Consider the following 17,756-nt stretch of genomic DNA (forward strand, 5'->3'; position numbering starts at 1 on the left):
CAGTCTTTCTAGGCGTATTTCTGTGGCATGATGCTAACTTTTATAACGTGTTTTTAAAGCATTGCTGGAAAAAGGAAAAGAAGCAGACGTTTTACTAGCTGCACGCTAGGTTAACTGTGGGCTGAGCAGTGCTTCAATTAGTGGAGCAGTGAGTGAAGTCAGTGGCTGTGTCCTCTGCGACTTGGACGGAGTCGGAGTCTTTCACTTAATCATTTATAACTAATTGCAGGAGCTCTACAAAGTCAACGCAGATCTTGGGAGCGGGCTTCTACCAAGCAAGAAACGAGGAGCACATTTTGCTGTTCAGCGTCTCGCATCGCAACTGTGCTCAGACTCGCGTTTTTTCACTCGTGTCAGACGTGTCAGCCTGCTTCGGGAGCTGGAGCTGTGTCATTAGCTCTTTGGCTCGTTAGTGGGTGGTGATGCATCAAGCAGGGACGACTGACTTCAATTTCCAGGTTGGTTTGCGAGCCACCCTCTTCTGTGACTGCAGCAAAGCTGTGATGTGGCTCGTAAAGTAGTAAAAACACGGACCGAGGTGTGTATAAACCACCTAGTGCAAGGCTGACAAAGCTGCTGAGGTTTCTCCTGTGCTTCTGAAGCACCCGCTGACCATCATCTCGAATGAGAATGCAAACAGGGATCGGGACTTGAATACAACCACGGATCTGGCCCTCCAGTGACCTGCAAGGCTTTGAAGGAAGCTCTATTGAATATTTCTATTTCTATTGAAGTATCTCCAAAGCATTTGAAGAACAACAGCACTAAGGGCTTGGGAGACGGGAGGATCTCTCTTTTCCACTTTACTTGGAAAGGGAAAAAAAGGCGCTTTGGAATTTATTTGCAGGATGAGGAGGTTCCCAGATCCTTGAAGACTTTCTGATTATTTACAGCCGCCCTCTCTGGGGCTCTTCTAGCAGGGTCTCTACCGGTCTGTGCTAGGACTGAAGAAGGAAGGTTTTGGTTCTTTGGGTTCGTGTCACAGTAGATGAAGCAGTGGTCCTAAATCCCACTTTAACAGGCAATCCGTGTAGCCATCAAGTCAACGTAAGTCACTGGTGTTTGTGCAGAGCAGAGGGGTTATGTGAACAGTGCAGCCAGGGGCTAGAAGGGGTGGCTCAGAAATGCAGATGTAAATTTGTTCCACTCTGTTCTTACAGAATATTAATTTTAGTTATCCCCCAAAGTTTGCTCTTGTCACGCCGTGGTTGTCCATGAAGTTGTGCCTTCCTCTGCAGATCATTTAAGGGCACCGTAGGGGTATATTGATAATCAGAAAATTAACAGAAAAGGTATTTTTCAGATGTGATTCTTCCTTGCATCCACCCTTGGGAGCTGTGGGCACCTCAGTCCTGTCTGCACACAGGTGAGGAGGGTGTAACAACGTGGAAAGGTTTCTCCCTGGGTTTTGGAGGGGTTTCCTGCAGTTCTGCCTCCCGTCATTTTTCCTCCCCAGCTGTCCCCTGATTGCATAAAGAAGATTCCAGCTCTGTGGTTCTGAGATGAACGTCTGAGCCTGCTGTGGGCCAAGGGAATGGGTATGTCTGTAGTGATACCCAGCAGCTAAGATGTCTTCTCCTCTCTTCTCCCAGTAAGAAACGAACTTCTCCCAGTTCAAACGACTGGGCATGGCTCAGAAACGGAGCTGAGCTCCGATGCTTCGCTTTCCTTTGCACAGAGCTCCAGCCAGTAACTTCGTGGCTGCCTCTTCCTTCTGGAAGATGTTTGAAGCACAGATAGGAGCACATTAACGCATTTGCCAGTCCTGTCTTGTAAAAATGCATGGAAAATCTCGGATGGGTAAAGAAGAGCACCTGAGGCTGAGGGCAGACGTCACCGGCACGGCGTGGGGCCACAGGAGCTGGGCTGGGTGCCCGGGGCCGTGTTACCTTCCTGCAGGTCCAGGTCTGGAGGATCACAGCTCCTTAGGGCACGCTGCCCCGGCACCCGCAGGAGCTTTATCTGGGCGTTGAGATGCTGGTGAGACCAGTGGGAGTGCTGGGCAGGTGATGCTGACAGATCCGACGAGCTGGAAATGAGCTGTAGGCTCGGCATTTACTGCAGCGCTTACGGCCGCACCACAAACTCGTGGGCCACGGAGCTTTTGGAAAGGGAAACATGTGCTGGCAGAGTTGTTTTTCCATTTGATCCGTGCCCCTGTGTTGCAATTGGGGACACGCTCCTGCCCCGTGCGAGCTGGTGTTGTTGATGTTCCTATAAATACGCTGGTGGCCGCGCTGTCATCCTCTCCCGCCCCGACCGGCCCCGCGGAGTCGCTCAGACCCATGTGCAGACCAGATTGGTCCTGTGCCGAGGAACATTTCTCAGGGTCTTCTGAGGCCACGGAGTCCCTGCAGAACACAGCCAAACCCACTGGGAGCTGGCTCGGTGCAGAACCAGAAAAAAATGAGTCCCCACCGCTCCGGTCACCAACCCCGGCCGGCTCCGCGGTGCAAAACTTCACCGATGCTGGAGGAAAACAAGGACAATCAGTTGTGCTGCCTTCTGGTGCTGTTCTCCTCCACCCGACATGTTCCCTGGGATGCAGAGTTAAGTTTTGTTCCCCACCCGTGTCCCTCGTGGAGAGCTCTCCCTCCCGCCGCCTTGGCTCGGGACGGTGCCGGTGACGCACGGAGCTCGCCGGGGGGGTCCCGGTCACACCTTGTGAAAAGCAGGTGCAGCCCAGTTAACTCCAGGTGGAGGCAGAACAGCTGAAACCAGATTGAATTCCGTGCTTCAGCTGCCCTTTCTAATCTCGTATCGGGGCTAGACGGAAAAAAACTCCCCCAAAACAACTTTTTCACCCCGTTTATCATCACCAGCTGAAGTTACCCCCAAAAGCGATGGGTCGATGGACCCGCACGTGGCCGAGGCACAAACCCCAGCACCAGGCGGGTGCCAGTTGCTACGAGGGAACTGGTGGAGGGGACTGAGAGAAGACCTCCCAGCTCAACGGAGAGGCACTTTTTTTTTTTTTTAAAGGGTATATAAATCAAAATTGGAAGGGGCTGGAGGGAAGGTGTGAGATTTTTCTTGTGTTTTTTTTCAAGAGTTACGTTTTTTATCCTTAATAGATTTATAATATGCAGGTCCCTTTATTTGTTTCTATAAAATTAACTAGTAAATTTAAAATGGAAAAAAGCTAGTAATAGGAACCAGGCTATCTTTGCCAATGCTGAAATGTTGCTATATTTATGGAAGGTAGACAAGGGCATTTTTCCTTCTGCCAGGTTTTATGCTGGAGTGCCACATGTTGGAGGGTTATAAAACTTTTACTAACGAGAAGTTGGAGGAATGCTAACTTTCTAATTGCACTTTTTTGTCCAGGCTGCTGTTTATTTTGGTCTTTTAAAAAAATGTGATTGTAATTTTGAAGTCTGCAAGTTTTAAACGTAGGCAAGCAGTGCCTAGTAATGTGGGAAGGATATGGGACCTGGTGGTCAGAGAAAGGGCTTGGGAGAGCTGGTAGCCAGCGTTCCCGTCTCTTGCTCTACTGAAGCTGATTCTGACACCATGGAAAAACTCCTTAGCATCTGAACCCTGCAAATTTCAGCAGTCTGGGCCCAGTCAATGGGATTTCTGTCATTTGTGTGTCTGTTGAGCAAGGATTTCTTTACCACTTCCCCAAAGGGACAGCGTGCTCCTGCTGGAGAGCTCTGCCTGAACGCTGAGTCGTGCCTACGACTTCAGATATTCTTGGCCTTAAGGTCTCTCAAAAAGCAGGTTGCTGGGTGCCTGTAATTAAATAAAGTGGATTAGTTCACTGTAAATGGTCAAAAGAGGGATTAAAGTGCAGAAGAGCTTTGTGGAAACTTCTGGGAGTCGCTTGGTGTGTGAGGGATTAAGCTGCTTTGTGCAGAGATGGGTAGTTTCCCATTCCAGATAATTTAAATGTGTCTTTCCCTCCCTCTCTTCTTTTTTTCTCATTGTCATTATTATTTTTTTTGTGCTATTACTTCCATGCTGTTGGAAGTGTGGCAATGTTGGAAGTTTGAAATTTCATTCTTTAAATCTAAACCATCATAAAGTGCCTTATGAGGATAAGAAATAACGCCCTGGAAACTGGGCGTTTTCTTCTCCTTCTTGAATATTTGTAAAAAATGGATTTGAGGGGGGAAAAGCAGGATTAGGGCTTTGAAAAATGCCTTCAGGTTGGGCTCCTCTCTCTTCTACCACATGTTCCTCTGAAGGAAATTTGTCACCAAAGCGCACTGCTGATTTATAAACCCCGATGATGACTTCAATGAATTCAGCTGAAATTCAACAGAAAGCCCTTTTCCAACGCTGTGTCTGCCGGCAAGATGGGCTCATGCAATACATCACGTCGTCTTTGACAGGTACTTTGGCCCAAAGTTGCAATCCAGAATAGTGGATTATTATAATCCTTGTGAAGGTACCGTAATGAAAGCAACCTGCTCGGAAAGCACGTGGCACTTGCCATGCCGTTAATGCTGCCGGAGGATATTAAGACCCCGGCTCCCATTTAGGGGTCCCCGCGTAGAGATTTCGGAGGGGGAGCTTAGCGCACAGCTTTCAAGATGTCTAGATCTGAAAAACCCCTCCTGGCCTGATGAAAGCGATACGGCTGCATTATGGTGATTGCACACAGGGTGAGATTGCAGGCTTCCGGGCTAGCAGAGTATTCTGTTACAATAAATTTCTCTATCAGCGGTCGGGTGATCACTTTTGAGCAGCCACAGGCTTACCACGGCTCCTCTTTCGCTTTGTGCTCTACTGGTAGTGAGTAATTGCAATGTAAAGGCACAGCATGCAAAATTAAAACATTATTCTATGGGATATGCATTTAATTTGCGTAAAAGCTTTATGCAGGATCATGCTTTCTGAATTTATAAGCAGGGTTTATGAAATAATACGTAACAGGACCCGAAGATGCATATTGGGACCTAATGCATGGCAGCGCCGAGCTTTTCCGCCGGTGGCTTTTTAGCAGGGGTGTCAGGGCTGGGCACGTTTGGAGGGGGAGAAAGAGGCTTCAAACAACCAAAACAACGGCGTGCCACAAGGGATGCTGCTGCGGCACGTCCGTTTGGATGAGCTGGAGGCGCTGGGGGTTGGAATGGCTGCGTATATTGTCTCTTATGAAACAAGCAGCAGAGAGCCAGCTGTAACACCCTCCCGTCTGCCAGCTGTGGCCGAGCCCTTGTTTGAGATGGAAATGTCAACGTTATTGAGGTCGAAGGCTCCCCTGTGGGATTGTTTTCATGGTTGGACCAACCAGGATGGATATTCCTAGCGAGCTGGTGGCGTCACGCTGCACCGGTGGTGCTGCTGACCAGGCCAGTGGCTTGGAAAATAAAACTGAATGGAATGAAATAGGTGGGATGCTGCCCAGTGCCTGGATACGTCTGATTTACCCTCATCTCTGTTGGCATGGAAGAAAACCGTACCGATAGGGGTGGGATCCTGGCTCCGCGAGGGCAATGGGTAGAGTTTGCTTTGAGTTTAACGGGGCCAGGGTTGTGGCTGTGTGGGCTGAGCTCACGTAGGTTTTTGGTCGTGTTGTCCTGGGATCCTCTCGAGCAGTTGAACGGGAGGTGAGCTGCGGGGAGAGGGAAGGGAGGTAAAGAAAATATGAGGCTATATAACAGTTCTTTCATGTCTTCGTTTCTGGCTCTTGTTGTGCACAAAAATGAACGGGATTATGGCTGAGAGGGAAGCATTGGCTTTGAGACGTTCTCTGCAGTTTCCCCATTAGCCTTTAGAGGGCAGTTCATGTCCAGTAAATAACAGATTTAGGGACCTGAGTGATTTCTCTGAGTTTTGAAAGCTCAGTCAGCGAATATGGAATATTTTTTAACGTGAAATTTTAATAAATTCTCCAATAACTGTTCGTGCTTTAAAAAACAAGTGTTTTGCCAACCTAAAGAAGCAAGGTGAGGTCAAGTTTTGGTTTATATACAACTGTTTGCAGCCTTTCTAGTTTAAATGCTAAAAATTGTGATGGGAGCAAATGTTATTTATTGAGCTTGGGACAAAAGTCTTGGGAATGCACTATGGTAGAGGAGAATTATCTCATATCTGGGCTAGAAAGTTTTTTAAGTTAAAAACAAACACACAAAGTGTTGTTAGAGTTTGGTGACTGGGGTTTACGGACAGTAATGCTGTGTGATGAATATGTAACTCCCCAAATCTCGTCTCCAAATCCCCAAGCCTCGTGCCCAGCAGTCGTATCCCTGGCGAACAACTCCTTGGTAAGAAGTAGTTTATCAACAGGAAATTTCAGCGCAAATTTAGCTGTGTCAAAGGAATCTGGGTGAAACGAAGGCAGCCAAATGAAATATAAGCTCTTCTGTAAAGTGATCTTCAGTGAAACTTTTCATATGGGATTAAATACCCCGTATAGTCAACATGCTTGGAGAAGCAGCAGCTATTTAATTCCGATTAATTAAAACCAGAAATAACACAATAATGTTCTTCTTTCTTCTACTACTACCCTAAAGCTCATGGATCACGGAGAAGATGATTATTCTTGAAAAAGCCATTTAGCTCTTAACAAGAAAAGGGCTGAGCCACAAAGACTAGCTTTTGACATCTGTTTTGCGGGTTTCTCATCAAAAAAACCATAGGGGTTATTCCTAAACAGAATGAAGTATTCTTTGTTGCAAGAAAGACTTTGCTTTGTGCGTGTTTAATCTTCTGGAGGTGGAGGTACTGGTGCTGTCTGCGTCCCCCAAGAGATATGAACAAGCTCATAGGGCATTTCTCTCCATTTTTGGGTTCATTCTTTAACTCCTGTGGTTCTTACCCAGTCTTGCTGCCTAGGATTTCGGTACATTGGTACCTAGCTCTGAAATTAGCCTTGTATGCTGAAGCTGATGGCACTTTGAGTGAGCCCCTTCAGCTTCCTACTGCAAAAACATTTCTCTGTCATAAAGAACTAAACAAAACCAACAGTCAACAACCAAGGAAATACCCCAAACCAGCACAGGAAGGCTCTCAAGATACCCGTTAATCCAACAGGTTCTTCCCAGGCGTGGTTGGCATTACAGAGCCCATCCGTAGCATGCGTTCATCAGACGTGTCCTTGAGCCTGTGGTGATGGAGACCTCTCCGTTAGGCCGTCCCTTGGTGTTTTTCTGACCTTACCCCTCCTGACACACCTAACTTTAACACCCTGGTGTGATGCACTGCATGGGCAGGGCACAGAGCTCAGCACCCATACGGCCCCATGAACGTGCCTTTGGCTGCATCGCAGAGCAGATGAGTCCTCGGTGCTGGTGGCATTACCTGGAGCCACCGCCACGAGCAAGGTGTCTGTCTTACAGAGGGGCATTGGAAGAGAAGATCCGTGCCTTGGCTTGAGCTGGTGGAAGGCTGATCCCTGCTTTGATGCCCTTGAGGTTCAGCACTTGCTATCCCAGCTTGTCCTGAGTACGGCCAAGGATCGTTTCTGTCTGCGGATCTGCTCTGCAGATCTTCCCAGATCTCATTTAAGAGACTTACAAGTTCTCTTGCTTCAAAGCCCAGAGATGTTTTGTCCAGGACTCAGGGCTCGGGGCTTTGTCCCTTTATTCCGATGGGTCTTTGTGTGTTCCGGGGTAATCGGGACCATCTAAGATAGGTGCTTTGAACACTACCGGCTTCTCAGAACCTTGAAAAAACCCAAACCAGGCTGATAAATGGAAACAAAAGCAGAATCTTGAAAGGAAACTTATCTCCACAACGCCTAGCAAGGCCCAGAGAGAGGGTGTGTGAAACAGCAGTGCGACAACTCCCACAGAGAACAGAAGAAAGGAGTTTAATCAGAGACCAAGATATGGGGGTTAGCACTCCTCCAGCTGTACAACTTCTCGAGGGTCAGCGTGGTCAAGATAAGTGCAGAGCAGAGATCCAGGACCTGATGAGCCCTTGTTCTCCCTCCCTTCCCATTGCTAACCCATAAGATGACGATGTCGGGCAGTGTTTCTCAGTATACCGGCAGCTTCAAATGGCCAGGAAAAATGAGAGTAGAAACACTGAGATGCTTCAGAATCGGCTTACGCAGCCCTTTTGGTTTGTCCCAGTGTCACCCTCCAGGTTCTGGAGGGTGAGAGCCATCCGCTTTCACCTCTGGCCAGGGGATTTTGTATGAAGGCGATTGGAACCATTGGAAAAGGGATTTTCAATTGCTGGGACGAGTTGAGTGGGGCCCTGGATCTGCAGCAAGCTGTCGGGGCCGGGCACCCGTTAACCAAAGCTGAGCTGCGGAGCTGTCAGGGCCACGGGCTTCGATGTGCTTGAAATGCCTTGTACAACAGCGGTCCTCCTCCTGCTTTTAGGCTGCTTATCCAATTTTCAGCTTCTCCCCTCGGTGTAAATGTGATAAACACACTTTTTAATCGCATAACCGAGCTACTTTTGATGCCTGCGTGCCGCTATCTTGTTCTGGAGGCTAGATCACACAGAAGCCTAAATCAACACTTTGCTCCATAAAGGACTTCCAAAAAAATGGCTTTCTGTCTTTTATTGTGCAGCTGACCTGGAGGACTCGCCTGCTTGAGTCCTTTTATCAAGGCTAATGTGATAAACTTCTTCTTACAGCTCCTGGGAGAGGAGAGCGCTCAAGTCTCCATCGCTCCTTTCCCCGAGTGCCGTACTGCAGGAGCTTCCCCAAAGCACTCTAGGGGCTCAACAGTCTTCGTATAAAATGCTGAATTAACCAAGCTACTCTCTACAATGAACTCTCAGGATATAAATAATGCTGACCTTGCCTCACGGATAAGGAAAAGGAGCCAGAGTGTGGGGATGAGGATAAATCCCTGGGTCAAAGCAAAAGCAAAGGGAGAATTGCTCGCCCACGCTTGCACGCTCGATGCTGAAAATTTGTATTTGTGCAAACCTTGCACAAATATTGTCAGGAGGTGGTTAGCACGGGGAGGGCTGAGGGCTGAGAATTATTTTTAGGGAAGGAGGAGAGGTGGAAGGTTGAAGCAAAGGCTGTGCAGGGTGGCGGGGGAGTGCAAGCTCCTTGAATGCTGCATTTTCAGAGTTATTTTTCTAATGGCCAAGCAGTGAGTTAAAAAAAAAAAAAAAAATCATGTTTTTGGGCCTCATTTCCTGTGCTGATGGTGAACTTTGTCAGACAAACCTCTGACAAATTGTTTTCTCTGATAACCAGTTAGCACCAAGAAAGCAGATAGGCAAAAACTCTTATCATCTTGACAAGCGACTGGGTTTTAGTTAAAACTGAAAACAGAAGCTGTGTCAGCGTGTTGAGTTTACACCTTGCAATAATAATACATGCTTTTATCTGATCTGAGGGGGATTTTATAACTTTCAAATGGATCTTTGGCCGGGAGCCAGCCGTACTGTCATTTTTTATTAACTTTCTTTTTTTCTTCCCCCGTAGCCAGTCTGCTTTTTGTAATATTGTTGCAGGAATATGTAGCCCATTCCTGGGGATATTGTGAAACGATATTTTAAAGTTCCGTGTCTCAGCCCATTAGAGGGGTCTATAAAACAATCACAGCAGCGAATGTGCAGTAACTAATCAAAACCACCAAAGCTAACCACAGCGGTGCTTCAATCCCTTTTAAATAATAAAACCTCTTCTGCCGTGCCTTATCTACTGTCTCATCAGGAAGGGGCTAATTAGATTCTTCTCAAAAGTAAATATTGTCAGTTCATCGCTGGGTGGAGGTGACGGGAGGTAAGACGCGCTCGCTGTCAACATTGGCAAACCGAGGCAGAAAACAAGACGAAGTTGTAAAAACCCTATAAAAAGCTGCTTGAGTTTTAAAGGAGCTCGCTCCCGTGTAGGTGGTATCAAACCCTTCCCTTGCGGGGAAGGCAGAGCCTGGGGGGAACACGGGGTGGGATTTGGGGCTGTGGGTAAGGCAGCTCCTGGAGTTTGGGGCCACCACGTCTCACATCTCCTGTAGCACGGCCGGGCCGTGGGCTTGGTCCCTTGTGGTGGCTTTCTTGTACTGCGATGCCTTCTGGGTGTGAATTCCCTCTCCGAAGCTCGCAGCAGCATTTTTGGGATGCACTGGCAAATACTGAGGACTGGTATTTAGGGCTTTTGTATGGCAGGCTTGAAGGCAAGCCCCCCACAGCCACGTAACAAAAGGTTGGGCACGTGGTGGAGTGGGCGTGCAGGCGGTGTAAAAGTGAATGGCTTGGGGGAACATAGCTAATAATAATAAAAAAGAAGTGCTTTCCCCCCTGCTCTTTTGATCCTCTGTTAAAAAAAGGATGGCAGTAGGAAGATCAACGTTTCCAGTTGAGTTTGGCCAACAAAACCTACCAGCTTCTCCTCTGAGGGATCCCACACCAAGGGGCAGCCCCAGGTCCTCGTCCTGGCCCCTGAAGGCTGCAGGGGGAAGGCTGTAGCCAGAGCCAGGACCGTGCTGCTCTTTGGGGTCTGGGATTTCGGCACGTGGGCATGCAATTCTCACTGGGCTTGGGGCAGGTTTCAGCTCCGTGTTATTGCTGAACCCAACGTTGGCTACGAACAGGCGTTGGGTTTCTTCGCTTTCCTTTTTATTGTCACGTTAAGCGGAGAGCTGAGAGATTGATAGTCTCGTATAATGGAGGTAATTTTACAGAATAATACAAAAATGCACTTGCTTTCATGTAAACCACACCAAAAGGTAAGGGGATTTTTTTTTTTGTTTTATTTTTGTCCCTCGAGGGCTTTTCTCCTCCCCCATAGCCCGGGGTTCCTCCGTTTTCAGAGGGCACGCTGGAGTGTCGCCTCTGCTTTGATGTGGTCTCTAAAGTGTGCCTCTTCATTGGGCTCCCTACAGATGCCTTTATGGGAAACAGAACATTAAAATCCAAATGTGCCTGCTCCGCAGGTCGTTTTTCATCCTTTATGGGCGACGTCAAATATATTGCAGGGTTGTTCTGCTGCACCCCCGGCCCAGGAGGGAGAGGGCTCGGGAGGTGCGGGGAACGAGACGGGGGTGGGAGCGGGGGGTTCCTTGGCGGTTAAGCCCAAATTTCTCCCGAGTTGCTTCCTCTGGGCCTCTCCCCAACTCTCTCTTTCTCTCCAGGTGAAACCGAAACCTCGGTGACTTCACCCAAGCCCGCCGAAGTTAAAGCAAATTTGATATTTCTCACTTCTAGGTCACTTCAGTCCATATTGTTTCCTGCCAGGAGTGGGGGAAGGGGGGAAATGCCCTGCTGTTAATGGAAAAGCAATTACTGCTTTTTTTTTTTTTCTGGCACGTCCATCGTGTCCCTCCAGCGTCACACCTAGGTTATGGCTCTGCCTCGAGCGCCGCCGCTCGCCGGTAGCCTGCGGGCTGCTTGCTGAACAGAACGGGCTGCTGGGGGCTCTTTGGGTGAAGCCAGCTCAGTCTTCAAGATGAAAATTGCTGGGAAACCTTTTCTTATTTACATTTTTTTTTTCCAAATTCCTAGAAGTAAGTTGCCTTTGATAGGCTGGAAGGCTTTGAAGGCATCGGGAGTGTCTCTCCGGCTGCTTTTTGTGCACCTCTAGGAGGTGTGGGTCACGCACTTTTACTTTCCCATTAGGTCCCAGGACTTTAAATCAGGTCAAAATGCTTCTCTTGATCAATTTTTGTTCACGAACCAAATTAAAACTCTGCAAAATGCAACGTGTGGTGTTTGAATGTGGATGTTGAACTCTAGGTCTAGAGCAAAAGCTCTTCCTAGGACAGGTTTTCGTGACATCAGGGTTTTGATTTGGATTTTTTACTGGTCAATAGATGCTACCCTGAACTTGTGTGCATCGCTGGAGGAATGCAGTCATACTTCTTGCTTAAAACGGGTTCAGAAAGAGACTGGGGAGCAAGCTGATGTGCCTTCTGAGGACATCTGCCGGGCCTTCAATTAGACAAATTCTGCATCCAGCCTAAAATGCTGCAAGTTGCATGCTCAGGGCTGAGACAGCGAGTTCAGAGCTAACGGCAGCATCCTTCTGAGTGTTAGCCCGGATTTGTCTTCTCCCACGGCCACTTCTCCTTCTGTGATCTTGCTACGCCCTGTTTAATGATCCGTGTGAAGTTCAATGTTTTATGTAAAACTTTGCGTTTTCCCATTCTTTCATTTCTTCTCTTGCTAAAGGAAAAAAGATTACATAAATTTAGGAGATTTTAATGAGTACAGCGGGCTGGCTTTTGGTGCAGTTTGCAGTGGATTCAGTGTTATAACTTCATTACGCTTCAGTTGAGTAACTTATGTCATAACTGGGTGTATCTGAGAGGAGAATCGGGCCTCGGATCTCTTTGTTGTGTGGGCTTCAGAAGGACCAAGCGCTTACTCCCCTTTTTGAAGTCCTAATTCTCTTTATATGGTGTCGCAACGTCTTTCTATAGAGTTGTGCCTCTGAAGTCAGAGATTTCTAATGCAAAAAACACCCCTTTTCCCCAACTGCTTCAAGTATTGACGTTGCTAGCAAAATTAGGATTGAGCAGTGTTAACGCAGGCCTTTTCCTGTGGCTTTCTTGCAGAAATCCCTATTGTTGAGGCTCATCCCTTAAGAGATCTCTTTAATATGCCTGCTTGGTAGTCCCGTTGCTTCTCTCCTAAGTGTTTGTAGTAAATTCAGCGCTACTACAGCTTTGCAACCACTAGAGGTCAAGATTGCGCTATTGCACGCCGAGGGCTGTAACGCTTCGCTCCCTCACTCCTTATCCTGCCGTAGCCGTGGCCAGTGTCAGATTAAAAGCTGTAATTTTATTATCAATCGCCGTGTTTGGCAATTAAGCCGAAACCCATCGGACGTGCAGGCGCGCGGAATGGGAAGGAGACTTTGCCTTACGGAGCGGTGGAGCCCAGTGGGTTTTGCAAGGCTGGAGATATCCGCGCCGGGCTTGTTTTTAATATTCTTCAGATCTAGGAGCTGCACGAGTTATCTGGCTCTGGGGTGTTTCTTCCAAGGGAGGGATTCAAAAGAGAGCTGAGCTGAGAGCGGCTGTCAAAATAAAACTCACTCATAAATTCTTTTTGTGGGCTATTAATACTTTTAAGTGTTTACACGGAAATCATTTTGAAGGTTTGTGCTCTAGATAGAGACTTTTGCTTTATGCTCTTCAGGTAGTAAAAGTAATTAGTGCTTTATTTGGGTTCCTTGCTTCTGATCTCTGCTCCTTCATGGTTGTTTGCATTGCCCAAATTGCATTCGGAGCTGGTAGAACTTGGTGCGCGTACGTGCCCTCGCTATTGCCATCCCTTTGTATCCTTGAAAACGTAGCCCACTTGAATTAGATTTTCTACCCCCTTTCTTCTTTCATCACACTGTTGCAAAACCAGCACATCATCTAAGGGCCTAGTGTTTTGTCCAAGGTGGTTTCGCTGACACCAGTATCTGCAGTACAGCTTCTGGAATTTCGTCTCCCTTCTGAAGTCGGGCAGGGCACGGGCCCTCTTTGTTTCTTGTTGTATGGGAGCAATGAAATGCTCGGATGCAGGTTTGGTTAGAATTGTAAGGGTATCGGTAAAAATACAGTTCATAGTAATGACTGAAAATAATGTATTTGCTCATTCTTTTTCAAAAAAGAAACTCGTGCTATCCAAAGGAACTTTTTCAGGGGGAAATCTGGATGGTTTCCATACATCTTTCTTCGCATATATATAAAATTATAGCAAAACATGGGAGAGTTTCTATAAATCGCGTGTATGTATCTGTATAGATTTCAGTTTTTTTTAGTTCCTAGCTAGAGCAGAGCACAAGCTCCCATGTGCAGAACCACTGCGTTTGCTGGCCTGGCCTTTTCCCCGTGTCTGGGACACGATTTGGCACTTGGAGCCTGAGCCGCGGCTCGGCGCCGTTCCCCCTTCCTGCACTCGGGTTTGAAGCTCTTGTTCAACCCTCGGACACTTGGGGCTAAGCAATTTGTCCCGTCAAATCTTGTGCTCGGTAACAATGAGTGGGTTTTTGCAGCGGATCTCATGCACCAACCTCTGCTGCAAACAAAGCTCGCAGCGGGCCGAGGGAGCCGCACCGCGTCCTCGCGTTGTGCGCGGTGAATCGCGGGCGCTGCTCCCAGCGAGGGCATTTTTTGCTCGAATACCTTTTACAGATCGTTCTGTAAATCAGCAGCGTACAATTAAGATCTCCTGGGGTACCACAAAAATGCTTTCAGGAACCTCTGGGGTCCAGATGTGGAATGTTTTGTGCTGACACGGGTTGAAAAGAGGAACAAATCCAACGGTTAAGTACGTCCTTTAATTTAGCCTGTGACAGTCACCACATGGCCTATGGGCTAATATTTCTGCATCTGTGCTGTAAATAGATCAATATGGCAGTATGATGGGTTTGGCATTTTGATTTGTGAAGAGTCAGAATATTGTTTGTATTGTTGCATAATCCCTGGAATGGTTTTGAAATTAATCTTCTGTTTCTCTGGAATATCTGGGTTAGGAAAAACACAACGCTTCGAAGTTCCATTAAGTGTGTGTTTTATTTTGTCTCATTTGTCGTATTTCATGACTGATTGCATCTTTTGGCTGAAAAATAAATAGGGGGATGCTATCATAAAACTTGAAATCTGCTTTTTTTCTAGGCACAGCAGCAAAGAAACCTGGACAATATTGTATCACAGCATCCCAGGATAAGCGGGGGAAAAAAGTCCAAGAAAGAAGTCTGCGCAAGCTCAGATTTGGAGGTAAAGACCACTAGCCCCATGTCTGAGCAGGATTCGGGTATCCTGGATGTTGAAGATGAGGATGAGGATGAAGAGGTAACTGTATACCGTCAAACCCAGGAGAGGGACAGCTCGGGGGTGATCAGTAGGGTCTCAGTGCTTGCACCTAGCTCAGCATTTTGTGTCCCCAGGCAGCGCAGAGATGCGGAGGAGGCTGCAGAGCACGGGTGCCTTTCAGTATTGGGTCATTTCTCTGAATTCTATTTGTTTTCCACTGCTGTCCTTACCCTTGTTAGCAGACTCAGCAGAGATGCCACACGTGACAGGAGAGCAGAATGGCCCCTGAGTTCTGTCCTGCAGCTCCCCCGCTGCCTTTCTGTGGCCTTTTCTTACTTGGGGATGCATTTTGGTTTCTATCCTGAAGTCTTCGTTTACAAGAAGATAAATTCCTGCGTAGGACACGAGATGTTTGGTCTCATCTGTGAGCGTGTGTCTTGTGGCAGAGGCGCACTTGAGAAGATTTGTGTTGGGATGGGATTTTTTTAGGTGCAATTACAATTCCTTGCTGTGTTTCTGTCGCTGTTTCCTTGGGCTGGCATTTCATTTATGCAGCAATTTCTGATGCCTCTGCAGTCGCTGCAGGATTCCCGTACCTTTCACGGTTACATGTGAAGCATCTCTTTGACCACTTTGGTTCTTCTTTCCTCCTGAGCTGGAGGGTAATGGATGTCGTGGAACATCTTGGATTCGTGCTGCTTGAAAAAAGGAGTCTGTCCCTCTGTTTCAGGAGAGGCAGTGCAAAGACACTGGCAGGGAATGTGGGCCACGAGGTGCTGAGCTTTTTGCTGCCTTCTCCCAACGTCAGGAGAACGACGTTCTCAGCCACAACCCGTAACTGTGTCAGTCCCTGTGCGTTGTCCTGAGCCAAGAGGATGAAGAACAAGCTTCAAATGTTTGCAGTAGCGTGGATTGCCCGAGTGGTTCTGTGCTCGTGGCCTGCCTTGTTCCCAGAGGTTTGATTCTGTTCCTTCCTCTTCATCTCTGTGGCACTTCCATGGCAGACACGGAGGTGGCCACTTGCTCACAGGGTCCTGCTGGTGGAGCACTGCTCAGCCCCCGTGCCCCGCTATGAAACCCCCGGGCTGTGGGATTTCCCCTGCCTCAGAAGGGAAATGGAGCCAAAGAAAAACGAGGGGAAAAGGCACGGTTTTGGCAAAGAAGCACTGATTTGATTGTCCTGGACCTCGGTGGTGACGGTTCCGTCCCGCGCTAAAAATCTCCCACTCGCCGTGGGTGCTCGGAAGCAGGATCTGTGTGAAAGGTGGTACTTGGCACGTGCCAGGCTTCAGCCCCACTAGCCCAGAGAGGCAAGATATTAAGGAGGGAAGGTCTTCGAGTCATAATTTGTATGGCACGGCTGGGAGAAGCCTCCTGACTAACGGAGTGGAGCTACCTCGTGTCCGTGCCGAGGACATCTCATCTCGCGGCGTGGGGCAAACCAGGCTGGCAGCGAGCAAACGGGCTGCGTGTGGGTAGGATGGGGCAACCAGGGGGCTACCAGCGGGGGCTCCTGGGGGGCTACCAACCCGGAGAGCCCTGGTGGCAGCAGGGCTGGAGCTGCTGTCCGTGGTGATGAAACGGGACGGGCGGCAGCAGCGCCGTGAGCCCGCTCGGCTCCGGCAGGGCTGCGGTGCCTGCAGAGCCACCAGCACGGACACCCGGCTCCTCCCCAGGTTCTTAACTCCCTGGGGTTGTCTCCTCCCGGCAAAGAAAGTAGTTTGTTTGTTTGTTTGTTTGATTATTTTTTTTATTTGAGTACAAACGGATCTCTGGAAGCGGAGCCCTAAATCTCGCGTGGTGTGCCTGGGGGTGGCACCCGGCTGCTCGCCCCCTTCCCTGACCCCACAGGCAGGGTGAGGGGCAAAAAAAAAGCTGATCTGAAGGGCAAAAAGCAGAGAGCTCCTGGCTCAACTATAAAGACAGTTTAATAAGCAAAAGGAAGAAAAAAACCCTACAAATGAGGCAAAGGTGATCGCTGACCACGTCCCACCAACAGATGGGTGCGCAGGCAGTCTCCAAGCAATGGCCACTTTTTGGGGAGTAAAAAAACCCCACACACACCTCCTCCCTTCCCCCGTTTCGTTTGAGCATGATGTTCTGGGGTAGGGAACATCTCTCTGGGCAGTTAAGTAAAATGAAGTAGAAGAAGTAAAATTAACTCCATCCCAGCCCAAAAGAATATAGGGGTAAAATCCTAACGCCAGGTGTAAAATCCTAACGCCAGGTTCTTTGGTAGGGTTTCTCCGTGGCGGCAGCCCAATGTCAGTATTGCTGATATTTACACCCAGCTTTCCATCTTCTAGCATGACCCCTTCTGCTTATCTCTGTGTAGTGACAGAGGCAGAGTTAGAGTACAGTTAAGGCAAAGTTGGAGGCTGTGAAGTTAATCCCAGTTGCCTAAAATTGTTCGTGGTAGGTGTCCTGAACACAGGAGGACCGCGTCCTGTTCCCTGCCCAGCCATGCTCTGAGCCCGGAGGGACACAACTGCTGCAAGTGGGCACGTGTTGTTTGCCGTGCTCTGCCCCTCACCCTTTTTCTTCTCAAGAAAACGTGGAATAATACTGACAGGAAAACCCAGAGAAAGCAAAGACAGCGCCTTGGAGAATGAGGTCAGCAGCCAAGTAAAGACACGAGCCCGAAGCATCCGAAGAGCACACTGGTGGCTTTTGCTCCTGACCTGACACAGCCAAAAATCCCAGCTGCAGGTTTGGGTTTGGAAGACGGTCGGTGATGGCTGGGGAGGGAAGGATGAAGGGTGCATGCACCTACTGCTATCCAGGGCTGAAAATGGGATAAACCTCGAAGCGCTTCTGATTAAGGTTTTGGCAGGAGAGCTCCTGATCCTGGTCCCTAGGCCAGCCAACTCTGGAAAAAGTGGGTTTAATACAATATTTTTTTTCCCTTTAGGAAATACCAGAGGCCCTTCAGCAGGCTGTGATAAGGAGTTCTCCACCTGGGGTGGATGAGCTCTTGTAGGGATCTCACAGCTCCTCACGCATCCGGCGCCATCCCTCCCTTCGTGCAGCAGAATTCAGAGGAAAAGGCTCGAAAGGGACAAAAAGCAAAAGAGTTCTGCTTATACGGTTAAAAGCATCGTTATGCAGATCCTTCTCTCTCTCGGGGTAGCTCAGGGGAGCTCT

At 48.4% G+C, this 17,756-nt stretch overlaps 1 protein-coding gene across 4 annotated transcripts in view; it reads left to right on the top strand.

The window, feature by feature from the left end:
* Positions 1-17,756, top strand: part of EXOC6B (exocyst complex component 6B) — a 273,231-nt gene that overhangs the window by 109,014 nt on the left and 146,461 nt on the right. For all 4 annotated transcript variants that reach the window (XM_084286237.1, XM_084286238.1, XM_084286239.1 and 1 more), the window contains one exon: positions 14,475-14,651. In XM_084286237.1, the coding sequence (XP_084142363.1) occupies positions 14,475-14,651 (177 nt within the window). The remainder of the gene's footprint in view (positions 1-14,474; positions 14,652-17,756) is intronic.

This window comes from Netta rufina (assembly GCF_964035555.1).
Source record: "Netta rufina genome assembly, chromosome: 4".
NCBI lineage: Eukaryota > Metazoa > Chordata > Aves > Anseriformes > Anatidae > Netta > Netta rufina.